Here is a 16,701-nt window from a genome sequence, read left to right on the forward strand (position 1 = left end):
CCCAAGGGCATTTTACCACTGAGCCACACCCCCCACCACCCCTTTTGTTTTATTTTGAGGCAGGGTCTAGGTAAGTGACTGAACATTGGCCTGAAATTTAGGAGCGTCATCCTCAGAGCTGGGATCACAGGTGTGTGCCACCATCTTGCCTTGTAGTACAATAGCAACTTTCCACATCTCAAAGGCCACATTAAGAACTGGAGGTCAAATGGTACCTCTAACTAAAAAAATAGTAAAAAGGAGGGTGTCAACTGGGTGCGGTGGCACACACCTGTAATCCTAATACTTGGGAGGCTGAGACAAGACAACCTCAGGTCCAGACCAGCCTCAGCAAATTAGTGAGACTTTCAGTAACTTTGTGAAACCCTGTTCCAAAATTAAAAATAAACAAATAAGTAAGTAAGTAAATAGGATTAGGAGTTTGTCCTTTGGTTCAATCACCATTACACACACACACACACACACACACACACACACACACACACACACAACTTATCATCTTGTCATCTCAACTTAAAAAACTTAAAATCCTATTATCTTTGTAATGTTCTTGTGGAAAAAGACTACTAAATACTTTTGGGTTTTTTTGGTGTTTTATATTTGGTGTTTTCTATTGCATGTCTTGTCTGGTGTGATAAGCCTTGGCTAGAGAACAAAAGATATTCAACTGCCTTATACTAATAGCCGAATGTGTTAGTATCAATATTTATCTTGATTTAACTTCTCTTTTGGGTTAAGGTTGTGTTCGTGTAGTTTTTAAACTCATTTTTGTTCAAAAGATTTTAATAAAACTTTAAGTGCAGTTTTGTGTCTATAAAAATCAGGGCTATCAAACACTGTGAAGGATGGAAGTAATTTTTATGTGCCTACCTCTGGTTCCTGAGGGTCCAGTTCATTTCTGCTGTGAATTTAAATGAGTTAATTTAAGTAGATGGGTCAGAAGCCACTATCATCATGGTAGCCCTGTGCCTGGTTCTTAATTAAAGGCAACAGGAGATTAATTTGAAACATTAATTTAAAAGTGCATATACAAAAAGAATTATTGCAAGAAAGCCTAAAGAACTTTTCTCTTGTCCCTAGATGTAGAAGACAGAAGTAGCTCAGGGTCCTGGGGGAATGGAGGACATCCAAGCCCATCCAGGGTAAGTATATCTAATCTTTTCCCACATAACCAGGTATCCCACATATGTAAATTGACAAACTGAAGGGGAGTTTCTCACACACATTCATTGTACATGCACACACACACACACACACACACACACACACACACACACGCCCATGCACACAGATATATATGCACACTAAGATCGAGGACCAGCTTCTCTTTGTAATCATTTTTTCCCTACTTTCTTACTGGTCACTTATATTTGTTCTATTTGTGCTAGCTAGAAAAAAAAAATAAAAGTACCTTCCTTAAATATTTCATCTTATTGTTACCAGTTTTTGATCTAATATTATAAAACGTTATTTGTAGATAGACCAACTTAAATTATTTGTAGAAAGAACAGCTTGAAAATATCCCAATAATATCCTAATATTTCTGTAGTGTATTGGTTGTGAAGAGAGCACTGAATTGTCCTGAACACACCGTGAGAGTTTCTGCCCTACCAACATAATCTTTGTGAAAAGTCTGGCTTGATTTCACTTGTATACTTGTTCTACAAGCAAGGCCGCTACTTGGATTCATTTATTCATTTTGTCTTGGATTTTTGCCGCCCTTTTCCATGGTTTTCTTGCATTATTCGTTGTTCCTCTGGATATCATGGGAAGATCATGAGATGGGATGGGATGGAGGGGTTTAAACATTTGAGGTTTGAATGCATGACCTTGGACTTTTAATTTTACGTCCTTGATCCATTTTACTGTAATTTGTAAACAAATAAACAGAACCCGCGATCTTCTAGGTTTCTAATAATTTAAATTAGAATGATTTTGTATGTGATGTCTTTAACCGAATTTTTCTAAGCCCTCTAAAACATGGGGTATATATAATGGCTACAACTTAAAAGTAGACTTAGCACACACCATTAAGCAAGCACCTCTCTCTCCCCAAGCTGAGTCTCTAGGAGAGGGGCTCTGTGGGAAGCATACCATCTTCCTGCGGGTATTCACGTGAGTTTGAGGTGTGGGTGTCTCTGCATTAGAGCCAGGGGGGTCATCGAGCTGTCAAAGTGAGGACATTTTTAGCAAGTCACAGTTATACAGTTCCACCTGTCCTTGGCACTGTGGGCCTCACGCCAGTCTTCAGAGTACAGCAGGATCTCTAAGCTTACCAGGAACTTTGTTGAGCCTTACAACAGCTGTCGAGATTGACATTGTCATACGTTATATGGATGGGTTGAGGGAGTCCCTCGTCCTCGTGTTACAGTCTGCACCTGCAGACATAAATCCATCGCCTTGGACAGCGAGTGGAGATGGCGGAACGTTCCGTTCCTCTATTGTTTAGTGCATAAGCATGTCCTTAATTTCTTCTTTACATACAGAGGTATTGTTGGTAATTCAGTACAATTCTGTGTGTACTGAACTGAATATGCATGGTAAGAAATAAGTAATCCTTATTAACATTTTAATGATGAATTTCTTATTTCTTACCATGTGTATTCAGTTCAACACACATAGCACTTTCAATTGAGTTTTGGTGAACAGGGTTCATTTAGAGTCATCCAGACTTTCTTTCAGGTTTAATTATTATTAGCTGGGTGTGATGATGCACACTTGTAATCCTAGGACTTGTGAAGTTGAGACATGATGATTGTTAAGTTAGAGGCCAGCCTCTGAAATTTAGTGAGACCCTCCGCTGGAGCATGCCATAATTTCAGTCCTTGGAAGGTGGAGGCGGGAGGACTGCAGGTTGGAGGCCAGCCTCAGAAATTTAGTGAGACCCTAAGCAACTTAATGAGACCCTGTTTCAATATGAAAAATAAAATACAAAGATCTAGGGTAAAACATGGAGGTAGTATGCCCCTGGGTTGAATCCCAAGTACCAAAATGATAAAGAGTGATAACAGCAATAATAATAATTTTCGTTGACCGCCATTTTACTTTAGGAATACACTAGTGAATAATTCAGAATCCATAGACTATAATTTATAGTTTCCAAAAAAATTTGGATGAGACAGATTATGTGTAGACTTGTACCTAGATGACTTTGCTAAGTCTCCCTCGTCTGGGCTTCAGATAGTGATATATCTTCTACCAGAAGCACTGTGCTGAGGATTACAGTAGATAATGCATATTGAGCTATTAGTGTACTACCAAGGATGAGGGCACTTAATAAATAATAATCAGCATTAGACAATGCCTGGTATAGAATGAGTGGGTATAAAACCCAAGACAGGCATTCAAAATGTGCTGTCTTTTTATATGTTGACATGTTGACATGTAGATCACAGCATCTTTTAAAGTTAATTTTTACAAAGGGAGCAAGGCGATTGGAAATGGAGTCGGTTGTCCTGAGGAACGGTTCCAGTCTTTTGCCAATGAGGTGGCTGGCAGCTTTGCGTTGTTCAGACAACATCCATCTTTTTTTGTGTGGGCAGACCCTGCCCTTTGGCTCACAGGCCGACTGATACCTCTGAGTAAATTTGACTTAGACTTTATGGGCAGTTCCAGCAGCTGAGCAGAGGCCCCTTTTTTTTAAAAAAAAAAAAAAATTCCTTTTAAGCCACTTCATGTACTTTAGTAGACTGAGACGTGAACCATGTAGCACAGACACTCTTAACCCTTATGTTATCATATTTCCCCTGTTAAAATGAAGGGCCAGGAGAGTTTAAAAACACTGCCTTAATTCTAAATTCCCAAACTAAGAGATATTTATAGTTTTGGACATTTTCTGGCAAAAGTTTTCTGCTTTAAAATTGTTTTGGAGGCATATTTTGTCCAACTCCAGAAACATTTATGCTAAAGCTCTGATGTTCATTGATAGTATCATCCTAATATCCTTTATATTCCTTTGTGATAATTATTAATATAATGAACCAGTACTCTTATAACTACAACAGCAAATGTACAATAAAACATCGAAACTTTCAGTGTTGTAAAACCAAACTCTGTAGTTTAAATGGCTCTATCTGGGTCTTCTGAAAGCAAATCATTATAGGCTCTCGTATTTTTTCTTATAGCACAATCTTCCTTTTTGTGTTTGTTTTTTTATTTTTATTTTTGTTGTTTTTTGTTTGATGGTATTAGAGATTGATCCCAGGGGCCTTTTACCTCCGAGCTACACCTCCATCCCTGTTTTATTTTTTGTTTAGAAACAGGATCTTGCTAGGTTGCTGAGAGACTCAACTAAATTGCTGAGGCTGGCCTCGAACCTGCGATCCTCCTGTCTCAGCTTTCCAAGTACTAGGATTCCAGATGTGCACCGCCCATGCTCGGCTTCACTCTTGCTTTAATGTGGGCTTAATGAAAGAATAACTTTACATGCATTTAATATGCTTCATATGTGTCTTGTGTTTTTACACCCATCATTTCATTTAACCCTGTCAACAACTCTATGCAGTTGGTACCATTACTGTCATTCCCAAGACTTCCCAGCTCTTTTGAGGTAATTTGGAGCTCTGTAGATTCTAAAGCACTCCTTCCTCATTGTCCCTGTGAAGGTGAGCTTCTATACTGTGAGGTTTCAGGAAGGGAAAAACAGACTCTTCTAGTTACTTTGGGTGGGAGAGGTTGCAGTAGTGGGGTGTATATGTTTCTGTGCTTACGAATGTGAAAATTAAATCTTACACTATTATTTTATTCACAGAACTATGGAGATGGGACTCCCTATGACCACATGACCAGCAGGGACCTTGGGTCACATGACAATCTCTCTCCGCCTTTTGTCAATTCCAGAATACAAAGTAAGACACATTTGAAATTAATATGTGCTTTTTGAGAGCTCCTATTTTTACCATGGAAGGAGAAACCATGCCTTTGACAGAGATTCAGTTTTTAGGAACTTGGAAATTTATCTAGTTAACTATAGTTATCATAAGTTTCAGAAAGTATTTCTTATTGGCAGTCTATGCTTGTTAATAGCATATCCGTGACTGCATTTTACAACCACATGGAATGAGTGCATTTTAGTGATATCGAATCTATGTGAAAATTTTGCCTTCCTTAGACATAAAGCACTTATCCTATTTTCAGTGTTGCCGTAATAGTTTTCTCAGTTAAGGTTGATGAATGCCAAGTGGTGAATACTTGTAATAAAAATGTCACTGGGCCTGTTGATTGGCAAAGATGTAGAGTAAGTGTGAATTTTGATTATTGGGGTTATGGAAATAAATAGTTGTCAGTGGGCTGACTGAGTTTAAGTTCGAGTGTAGCACGTTCAAGTTGCATGGTAAAGGCTGGCTGTATATTTATCAGGGTGTGAATATCGGTGCTAATTGTCTGGGCAGACTTCATCCCGCATCACTAGAAGCAAGCTAAGTGGCTCTATGTAATTTGAGGCTGTCTCCGAATTTCTGTTATGCCCTTCATACTGGTGTCCTGAGCACATTTTTCTGCTTTTGACTACCCTATAGGGATGTTTGCTTAACAGCAGTAACCTGAGCAATGAAAAGATAATTCATAATGGCTTAAAAGGCCCCAATAGCTGGCCACTTTAGTTTTGACTGAAAAAATGATCTTTGTTCTCATAAATGTGAGGTCTTTACAGTATTAGTGAATCTTTCAACCCAGCCAAATTCTATTGCAAAAATGTCAATAAATGAAGTTAAATTTCATGGCACAAGCTGTTGGACCATTCTCCAAGGAAAACACACAGTAGTCATTGTATCATGCTGAAACTGGAATTGTAAATGCTTTTAAAGAATGTTATGATTTTTAAGCCTGGGAAGCTCTACCAATCATTTATGATATTTATGTCTTTTAATCTCTATTGTTTACCCCCCAAAAAAAACACCATCAAATCAACTATTTAGCATATTATATTGGGCGGGTGACATCATGAATCTGTGTTTTTGAGTGACTTTGTAACTTAGAGTATCACAAAGTTATGTTTGATCATACATAATTCTAATTTTTGTGCTCTTTTCTATTCCAAAATGATGAATTTCATATTTTTTTCATTTGTAACTGAAACAAATATCTTAATTGTTTACCAATTGTTGGTAGGGAGGTACATCAAGTTTTCTGTTTTCAGGATATGTAGAAAGAGATAATGAGATAGATTTGTCAAGTTAGATTTTGAAGGACAACTTCGGTGTCAGTAGTAATGTGATAATCATCTTAACATCATAAAATAGAACAAGAGAATGGAAAGAGTATACTAGCTTAAAGAACATACTCACATCCTTAGAAAATCCTAGAATTATCCTCTGATGAGAAAAAGCAAGTAAAATAGAATAAAGAAATTGTGACTCCCGGGCGTGGTGGCGTATGCTTGTAATCCCCGCGCTTGGGAGGCGGAGACAGGAGGATCCTGCAGGTTCGAAGCCAGCCACGCTGGCTTAAGAGACCCTGTTTCCAAATAAAAAAGTATAAAAATAGGTCTGGGAGTGTAACCCGGAGGTAGAAGGGTTTTCAGGAACCCCAGTACCACCAAAAAAAAAAAAAAAAAAAAAGAAAAGAAATTGTGACTCATATTTAGAAGTTTTGGGGGCGTGTGTGCAAAACTTTCAAGAGCATCTCAACAAATATATCAAATATAGACACGATATGAAGCAGTACAAGTATATTCAGTCATTGTTCTGACTCATGTTTCCTCATGGGCAACTGTTTTACAAACCTAATTAGTTTTCAATCCAAATAGTATTTAAGTATTTAAAATATAAGTAGGCTGATGGTCTAGAGGGGAGAGAGCTGAATCTTTTCACTTAGTTGTTGTTTAAGCTGAGAATGCACGTCGGCCTTCCTCTTTCATCCTGTCTGCCTGCCTTCCCATTAAACTCTTAAATATGGAGGCCGAGACAGTCTCCTGCATTGTGATAGGAAACAGCTACTATGTCCACGAGGCTCCCACCCACTGTTTGCCATGAAAGGACTTCTCTGTTAGATAAGCTGTCTGGTCTGAAACATGGCTCTTTATTGTTTACAAACTGCTACATTTTCCACCTCGAGCAGATTTTTGCACAGAAAAGGATTGTGCTTGGGCTAAATGGTTTATCTGACATTAACGGGACAGTGTCAGACTTGGGTCAGGGAAGTCGCCCTCGGAGTGCAAGAGAGCAGCGCAGTGTGCAGAAAAAGAAAGGGAGGGAAAAAAAAAAACCGAGACAAGTGTCACATACCTTACATATCTAGGTTCAAGAAGAATTAAAAAATATGTTTTTAGAGAACTGAAGTCAATGCTACTTTAAACACCCTTCCTGCCCCTCTAGTGTCTCAGATCCTATATGCCTTCTTGATTGGCTTGGGTATCTCAGGACCAGATTTGAGGAACAAAGATTTTCATTGATTTTTTTTTCCCCCCCAGGCTGCTATTTATTTAAAATGAAACCACTTTTGAGATGAGCTATGCTTGGTGGTTAGGTTGCACCTTTAAAAGAAAAGACATGTGGTTTTTTAAGAAATTAAAAACAAGTAATTTGCAAGTAAAGATAAAGACAAGGTAACATCTCTTCTTACAGGAAACCATTTGAACTCATATGCTGGATTCTAAAGTGTTCTTTGTGTCCAAGCCCATATGACCTTTTGAGGACATTTCCCTGGTACTAAAAGAAGCTATTAGACTTCACTGCAAGTTTTGGATAACAGTCCACTCTCCGAAGCTTTAACTGGTTTTCATTAAAACTACAAAGGATTTCTTTACGTTTCAAAGACTTAATTCTACCATGATGTCACATTAGGGTAAAAGCTATAGCATCAGAAATAAATCAGCCACTTTATTGGAGCAGATTCTCCATTGTCAAATCAATCAAGCCTGTGACTGAATCAGGCGTCTGCTAACAGAAATAAGTGAGACTAATTTTATGGGAAAGACTTATTAACTGCAGATGATCTTATTTTTTTTAATAAACTGTTTACTTAGTAGGATTTTATTTTATTGCAAGGAAAGAAGAAAGTATTGCACCACTCTCTGCTTTCAAGAGGAGTGAATCTTGTTCTATATTTTATTCCTTATGGGAGTAAACTATTTTAGGGCAATGATACAGGCATTGCTAACATTATTGGCCCATAAATTCTTCTGATGGGAGCAAAAACCCTTCAGTATAGCTCTGAACTCTTTGCTTTTACATGAGCGTTTTTGCATAAATGTTACAGTTTTGATAATAATAATGCTTTAATTTGGTATCAGAATAACCACATTCAATTTATTTGTATCTATCTCAGATTTAGGCAAAATGGGATATAACTGATAACAGTGAAAAATATTTGCTAATTTATTCTTTTAGATATAAGGTTGTTTCTGAAAAGCAATACCCTGTTTTTTAGCTTGTGGATCCCTAAAATAAAAATGAACAAACACACATGCTTACAACTATGCGTGGATACAGGTGTGCATGTGCATAGACACACACGTGTCTATTATGCTGGCAGAATTATGGACACTCTTTGATTTAGAAGGTTATTCTTAACTCTTTATATTACTGCCTCCAGTTATGACTGTCATATGAAAGTTTCAGTAGTTAATATTGCCTAGATCCTTTAAAGAAAAGTATAAATAAAATGAGTAAGAAGCAAGTTCTTAAAATTTTAAAAAATAGGCATAACTGGGCAGGGTGGCACACATCTGTAATCCCAGGATTTGGGAGGCTTACAGAGGAAGGTTGTAGATTCAAGGCCAGGGTCAGCAGCTTAGTGAGACTCTGTTTCAAAATAACAAAATAAAATCAAATAGGGCTGGGGAAGTAGCTTGGAGATAGAATGTCCCTGGGTTCAATCCCCAGTACAAAAAAAAAAAAAAAACAAAAAAACAAAAAAACACAAAAACAAAAACAACAAAAAACAAAAACCCACCAAAATAACGCAATAACCTGGCATGAAAGGCTTTTTGTTTTGATATGTTCTGGACAGATTGAGAGACTAGAGTCCTGACTACACTGTTCTCTTAACTGACATTTCCCAAGTACTTATTTAATTGCATTCATTGGATATATACAAGCCAGTTTGCATTTTCCCTGAATTACAATTCCATGTACCGTTTTGTATCTGGAGAAAAATCATTTCTTCCTGCTGGTGGTCAATGATTACTAATGATGCCAACTGGATCCTTTGGAAACTTTTCCAGTTCTTCACAGGTGGTCATTTGGGTAGCTTTCAGAATATGCTAATTGGCCTGGCTTGGTGGCACCCACCCTGATAATTTCAGCATTTGAGAGGCTGAGACAGGAGGATCTCAGTTCAAGTACAGCCTCAGCTACTTAGTGAGGCCCTTTGCAAACTCAGTGAGACCCTGTTTCAAAAAAAGAATAAAAAATATGGCTGGGGGTGGAGATGGGAGGTAGACTGCCCCTGGGTTTCATCCCTAGTAATACAAAAAAGAAAAAAGAATATGCTAATCAGGCAGAGGAATCCTGAGACTAAGCCCTGTTTCAGAGGATTATGTATCTGCTATAGAATAGTTTGAAAATCCTGGCAAGAAGCGTATACAAAGAATATGGATTTTTTTCCACATCCTCCCTCCATCTTTTTTCCCTTTCTGCCAAGCATTAAACTCATTGTCCAAATATTTTTACAATGGGAGATAATATATTTTCTAGCTAAAGCTCTTTGATCCAAGGAAGGATCTAAGCATGTATTTTCCTCCTATTGTTCCAGAGCCTTAATTGAAAACTAGATTGTTTGAGGATAAGCGAGCACATTGCCCAGTAAGATTACATACATACAGTCGTGGTTGAAGGACTTGAAACGTGATCCTTGTGTACAGTTGGGTGCAGCTTAGTTCAGCCTCAGCTGCTGTGTTTTTACACGTCCCATTGTGAGCGGTCCGGTTTCCTTACTGTGGTCTTTGGTTCTAGTCTGCCTAGTGGTGCCGCACCACCAGGGCACTGAATTATTCACCAGCAAAGAGTAACTGGTTTCTGAACCAGCTCAGTGGAACATTTTACTGCAGGATTAGATTGAGGTTTCAGGCAGAACTGAAGAAAGCTGTGGGCTTATAGGATGACCTTTGAATCTCATCTGGGTTAGCGGTTGATATTTTGATTTGGTTACTGTGGTCATATCGTGACAGCTGCTAGCTCATTATAATTCGGTTCCACTGCTCCGTTTGCCTCGCAGGAATATTTAGGTTTGTATTACTTCGGAGTGTTTATGGCTACCCTGAGTCTAGCCCAGCATAAAGGTGAAGTGTTGCTAGTGTTTTCAAATCCCAGTGGCAGAGGCGAGTGCCACAGCCTTCTTGTAAAGCAGCGAATGGGAGTCGATGCTAACACAGGGTGTTTTTCTTTATCTTGGAAAACTGCAGATGCCCAGTGAATCAGCTCTTACCAGACACACTGTTTTTGGAAACCATAATGTACAAAGGATAGGCATGACCGCAAAGAAATATAATCTTTTCAAAGCATGGGTAGGATTTTACTTGCTCTCTTGGTCAGATGGGTTTTCCATGCAGGAATGTAAAACCTGTACAGGAATGGCAAACATTTGATTTTGGAGAGTTCCAGAGGTCAAATAATATGTGCGTAACTTCGCACAAATGGAATGGTGAATATAGACGTCAGCTTTGGAGATTTTAGTTCATGTTTGAAGTGTTCTGAAGTTGGATAGATGAGCAGGGTACTTGCAAGCTCATTAGCTAGGAACATTGCTTAGTGTATTTCTGGTGGTTTTTATTTTTTAAATTTTTTTCTGTCCTGGGGGTCAAATCCAGGTCCACATACATGCTAGGCAAGTGTTCTACTTCTGAGGTACATCCCCAGCCCTGGTGGTCTTCTTTTTACTTTCTTGATGAAAGACCTTTGAATTTTTAATACACTAAAATTAAAATGTCTTTCTGAAAGATTAACAAATATGACACATTGGGGTGTCATTGCAAGTGGTTTTAGGGATCCTGATTGTTGAGCTGAGGCTGAAATTAAGAAAACCTGAGTTTTCTATGTGGTTTAGCTGTGCTTAGCTGTGGATACACACGGCAGCTTGTTCCCACCTTTTTAAATTGTGGGAGGAACAGCCATTTGGATGGTCTCGGAGGTAATTTTCTCATCTGATGGTCCATTGGTCTTTTAGATGTGGCTTTTTGTCTTTATACTATGTTTTATCTTTGGAGAGGCTTTATTATTGTTTCTGACCCATTTGTGTCTATTTTATGAATATCTTCAAGTAACTTGGGTAGTGATGGAATTTGTACATGTAATTCCTTAAATCCTCATTTCAACTGGATGTTTCTGTTACATTTCAACTCATTCCAGGTCTATAGTTAATGGATGGGATGGATCCAGGGCAAGCTAATCAGCAGGGAAAAGTGTTATGCATCAGCTAACGCTTGGCTTAGAGTTTAGGACCTCAGTAAATGGCTGCTGAATGGGTTGATACATGAATGCATCGGGGAAGTAGGTCTACAGGGCTTAAGACCCCAAATGAACAGCCCATAAATTAAAGTCCAGCCTACATCTTATTGTAATAGGAAGAAAACACTAAAACAGAGCAAGGAACATAGAAATTCAGCTTTTATTTTGTACTTCTCTATCCTATCCTTGACTGTGCCGAATATTCTCCTAGTATGAGAGTACAGCTCGTATTACGGTGTAGTGGATTTCAACTTTCAAAATACATACCACTGATTACTTGATGCATAAGAAGAAGCATAAAAATCAAGCATATTTTGAAAAGCCATCAAAAAAAGTTGTTCCCCATATAGAGATAACTTACTCAACGCTCTGCTTGGTCAGTGGATACTTCTAATCTTCTGTTGTTCCTGCATTCATTCCATTTTGGCACCTACTCTGATACGGTACAATTAACGCTGGCCTTGCCAGTCTCATAGTCGGAAGAGTTTTACTAAAACTAGTTTTCTAAAATTTAGAAGAACCGATAAGCAAAAAACCCCAATACCAAGTGCTGTGTGCATGTAAATCCATGTCATTCTGAACTACATTTTGATGAGAGACTGCAATGCACCCCTAAAAGTATATAATAAAAGTTTCTCGAAAACTATGGCCAACAGAGATGTGGAGATTATTCTGCGTATCCAAGGAGACGCTGTCTCACATAGTAAGTTGTGGTAAGAAAAAAAAATAAGTCATTTAAGGTTTTCATGAAAGCAAAAAGCAGTTGTATCAAGTAGGAATGCTTGTGTTGGGAAGTACTGGACAACTGGACTAATGGTGACTTAATAATTTTTCTCATTTCTAGTATTCTGGTGGAAGCTTCTGCCAGAATTAGTTTTCGTTCAGTGGTGTGAGGGTCCTGGTGCTGCGATTCTTTTGTCCTTCCTCTCATAGTCTCACAGTGACTTTCTTAGCCTCAGGTGTCAAGTGTACAAAGGATAAGGCTAGCAATGTCTAGCCCATCCACCCACTCGAAGCTTCCCAGCATCTCTGGTGTAGATGTTAATCGGGGAGGGTGGTAGTGCATGTAGTAGCTTTTGCACCGTCCTCAAGAAAACAGACAAGAGAGAAAAGAGTGAGGAATTTTTGTTGTGCATACCAACTTATAGTATTTGATTCACAGTTTAATATGACTTATTGATTGATTGATTGATTGATTGATTGATTTTTAATGGTACTGGGGATGGAACCCAGGGGCTTTCTACCTCTAGGCTACACTCCCAGACCTATTTTATATTTTGTTTGGAAACAGGGTCTCACTAAGTTGCTGAGAGCCTCATTAAGTAACTGAGACTGGCTTTGAACCTTCATGATCCTCCTGTCCCAGCCTCCCAAATACTGGGATTACAAGCATGCGCCACTGGGCCCTGCTGATTGATCGATCTATCATCTGTCTGTCTGTCTGTCTGTCTGTCTGTCTGTTTATTTTTGGTATTGGGGATCGACCCGGGGAGATTTCTACCTCTCAGCTATACAGCCCCTTTTTATTTCTAATTTTGAAATAGGGTCTCAGCAAATTGCTGAGGGCCTCCCTGTGTTGCTGAGACTGGTTTCGAAGCTGTTATCCACCTGTCCTGGCTTCCCAAGTACTGGGATCAGAGGGGTTGCACCTCCACACTAAGCACAATTTATTATTATTTATTATTATTATTATTATTCCTATTACTATTATTATTTGCGGGTCTGAGGATGGAACCCAGGGGCATTCGACCTCCGAGCTACACCCCCCCTGCCCTATTTTTTATTCTTTATTTTGAAACAGGGTCTCACAAAGTTGCAGAGGGCCTCACTAAGTAGTAGCTGAGGCTGTCTGCGAGCCGCGACCCTCCAGTCTCAGCCTCCCAAATGTTGGGATTATAAGCAAGAGAATTATAAAAATGTGTATTTAACAATTTTAAAAAAATTAAGAAAAGAAACTTCCATATGCTACACAAAATATAAGAATGTGTCTAAACTCTCAACTCTGGTCATCAAATTAGAGGGAAGGAGACCAGCATGGGATAGATACAAAGGGTACTGCAGAAGAGGAAGGTGGAGAGGTTCCAGGCATGCATCTTGCTTGGGGAGAGATTCTAAATCACACCGCTCACATTTCCCCTTCAAGGCCCAGTCTGCACTGCCCTAATTCCTTGAGCAAAACAGCAACCAGTCAACACTAACCTTTTCACGTCTGCATTTCCTGGAACCTTCTCTCTCGGGCCTTTGGCTTGCCTTCCTGGCAGCCTACCCAGGGCACCTTGGTCATGCAGTCTTCCTGCAGATGCTGCCACTAGCATCTAGCCCTTTGGTGGTCTTCAGCAGAGCCAAAGGCCAGTCCCCTTCCTACATTGCACTCATTCAGAGCAGGCTTCTGGCACCCTGGAGCAAGTTCCCGGACATGTCACTACAAGTGTCAGGGATCCTCTTTCCTCTGGACCCCCGCCAGAACAGTCTCCAGATACCTTACCTCCAACAAGCCACCATGTTACCACAAAACACTCAGGCAAGAAGGCCCATGCCTGGGGAGAACCCTCCATCTCATGTAATATGTACACAGTTGTCTTTGTTGGTGTTTAATGTGGAGGATTAGGTGCAGCCAAAAGACATTTAACTGTAGACAGCGTGCCAAGACGGAATGAAATACGAGAGCTGCATCCAACTTTTGGCCAGAAGTTTCCCAGCCTCGTGGAACAGTATCGTAGCAGGAGTCAGGTCGATGAGAAAGCGGGCAGGGGGAAGGGCGGTCTCTCGTCAGAGGTCGACAGGATGGGAAAGAAACAGTGCTGTTTGTATTTCGCGCTGAAGGTTTTCTCAAAAGTTTTTCACTGGGAAAGATGGTTTCTTTGAATTTTCATAAGCTTGACACTTAAAAACGGGCCTGTGATGGTATCAACCCGTACCTCCTCCTTGTTGATCCTGGGTGAGGGGTTGGACGCTGCGTTTCTTAAGACTCGTTGCTCTGGAAAATCAGTGTCCGCAAAGTTCAGTCAGGTGCGTGAACCTGACATCCCAGAAAGCTCAGTGTCCACTCAAGAGCTCATTTTGACCCCCACGATAAAAAAATAAGACTGTTTTCTTTGTTCATTCATCAGGGCCAAAGAAGAAAGAGCTCAGTTGTAAACACCATGTGTCTTAAGATCCATCATGGTGGCAGGGTGTGATGGCGCACACCTGTAATCGCAGTACTTGGGAGACTGAGTCAGGAGGATTGCAGGTTCAAGACCAGCCTTGGTGACTTAAAAAGTTTCTCAGCAACTTAATGAGACTGCTTAAAAAAAATTAAAAAGGGCTGGGGCTTAGGGGGCAAATTGGATGTAGAATGTGCCTGGGTACAATCCCCAGTACCCTTCCCTAAAGGCATGATGGCACGGAGGACTTCAGGGAGGGTGCTTCTACCTTGGTCTTTTCTTTTCCACTCCATGGTGCAGGAGTGAGGACTTGCTTCTCAGGTGAGGACAGCAATAGCGTTCTCATCTATCCCTCCCAGTTGTGACAGCTGGAGGCGCCCTGGGACAACTGCACTCTGCCCTGTGCCTCCTCCTGCAGAGCAGATCTACACATTGGCAGTCGGCCATTTTTGTCTGGAAAATGAATCGCAAAATCTAGAGTCTTTTGGTCTTGAGTGATAGCCGTTTAAAAATACCTTCACCTTCTAATGAGGTTGGAACAGAAGGCGGCAGCAGGTGGAGGTTAGTATAGAACGTTCAGTTCTGTGAACATGGAGACCAAAATGGAAAAGGTTTCTTTCTTAGCCTGTCCATAAAGGCAATGATCCTATAAAATAAGTACTTCTTTGAGGAACAGTTTTGTTGAATTGAGATGCATCCCGTTGTGAAATATTTGCCTCTGGGCGTTTTTCTTTCCATTTTAAATGTTCTCAAGTTTCACCCTTATGCATGGCTGAGATCTCTTCATGGCAATTTGGAGATTTCTTCCAATTCATGGAGATTTCTTTTCTATCTTCTTAGGTCATCGGAATAATGGAGTCACTACTAGGTAGAGTGCTTTTGCCAAAGGGATACTGCAACAGATACCTTCTGTGTTCTCTGGATGTTCTGGAGACAGTTCCATTTCCTCTGGATTCTTTCTTTGCAGAAGAGCTTGGCAAAGAAGGTTCCTTCTGTGTGGGATTATCCTCTCATTCTCTGTTCCCAAGAGTTTTCAAGCCTAAAGGAACCCTATATTATTTTTTTGAGTGTAAAGAGGTAATTAGTGGACCTAATTTTATTTCCATCTGTAGATTATCAGGCCTAGAAACCAACTATTGCAATATGTACGTGGAGATTAAATTCAACTTATTTCTAAGCATTGAATAGAGCCCAAACATTTTTCATCTGCTCAATGATTGCTTAATAATCACTCTTAAATACCTTGACATGTGTCTATTAATAGGAAAAATTGTAAGGAAGCGTCACTGTAATTGATGTTTAATAAAGCACGTGGCATTGTTTATGTTTAAAATAAAGCATTTAAAGCTTTTGTATAGGTGAAAATATAAAACAAAACAAAACTAATAAGTGGCGGATTGTGAGCCAAGCATAACTTTGCCCATTCTCATTCCTCGGACCTGGGCTTGGCTACTTGCTCACCCGTCCACCACCCTGTGACTTTGGCCAAGTGTCTCTAGTGTGACGATGGGATTTCTCACACGAGTAGTTAGTTGGTCTGCACTTAAATGAAATAACACGAAAACCACCTGGCACTTGAAATTCAGTTAATGCAAATTATTATTACACCTACTCTTATTTCATCCAGGCTGGGGTCTTCCCCCCCCTCCCTGTTTATTGGGGGTGACTAGCTTGGCAAAAGTGCTATGCAAACTCGCGTATCATGTAGTGAAATTTGGCAGAATGTGGAAGCGATTAATTAACTGCCACCCCCTCACGGGCCATATTCAAGCTCAATGAAAATAGCAAGTGCGTAATATCTGATAACATTTGGCGGAGAAGGGAGAGACAAAAGAAGTGAAGGATGAGAGAAAGAGATGCAGAAAAAGCTAATTTTAGAGTGTTCCCAGCGCAAAAGACGGTTTCCCAGCCTTATATTATCGGCATCGGCTTGGCTGCCTAAGCCCCTGAAATTACTAGGTTACTAATGTTCATTCCTTTTCTCACCTTGGCGAGTCAGACCGAGCTGTACTCTTAACAGTTCAGTAGCCAGATTGGAATGCTTGGGATGCACGCATAAACTCTTTATGTGAAACTGATTGTACTTAATTGGGCAATGCCAAATCATGGAGGAAAATTTACTAGTGACCCTGTCTCCTTCAAAACTCTCAGAGTCATTGGAAATGAGCCTA

The 16,701-nt window shown here is 39.8% G+C and overlaps 1 protein-coding gene across 7 annotated transcripts in view; it reads left to right on the top strand.

Annotated features, from left to right (window-relative positions):
• The window catches only part of TCF4 (transcription factor 4), a gene marked incomplete at both ends in the record, with an annotated part of 399,211 nt that overhangs the window by 143,329 nt on the left and 239,181 nt on the right, over positions 1–16,701 (top strand). For all 7 annotated transcript variants that reach the window (XM_080714516.1, XM_080714520.1, XM_080714523.1 and 4 more), the window contains 2 exons: positions 1,081–1,142; positions 4,751–4,847. In XM_080714516.1, coding sequence (XP_080570642.1) covers positions 1,081–1,142; positions 4,751–4,847 — 159 coding nt within the window. The remainder of the gene's footprint in view (positions 1–1,080; positions 1,143–4,750; positions 4,848–16,701) is intronic.

The sequence above is a fragment of the Muscardinus avellanarius genome (assembly GCF_963383645.1).
Source record: "Muscardinus avellanarius genome assembly, chromosome: 17".
Lineage (NCBI taxonomy): Eukaryota > Metazoa > Chordata > Mammalia > Rodentia > Gliridae > Muscardinus > Muscardinus avellanarius.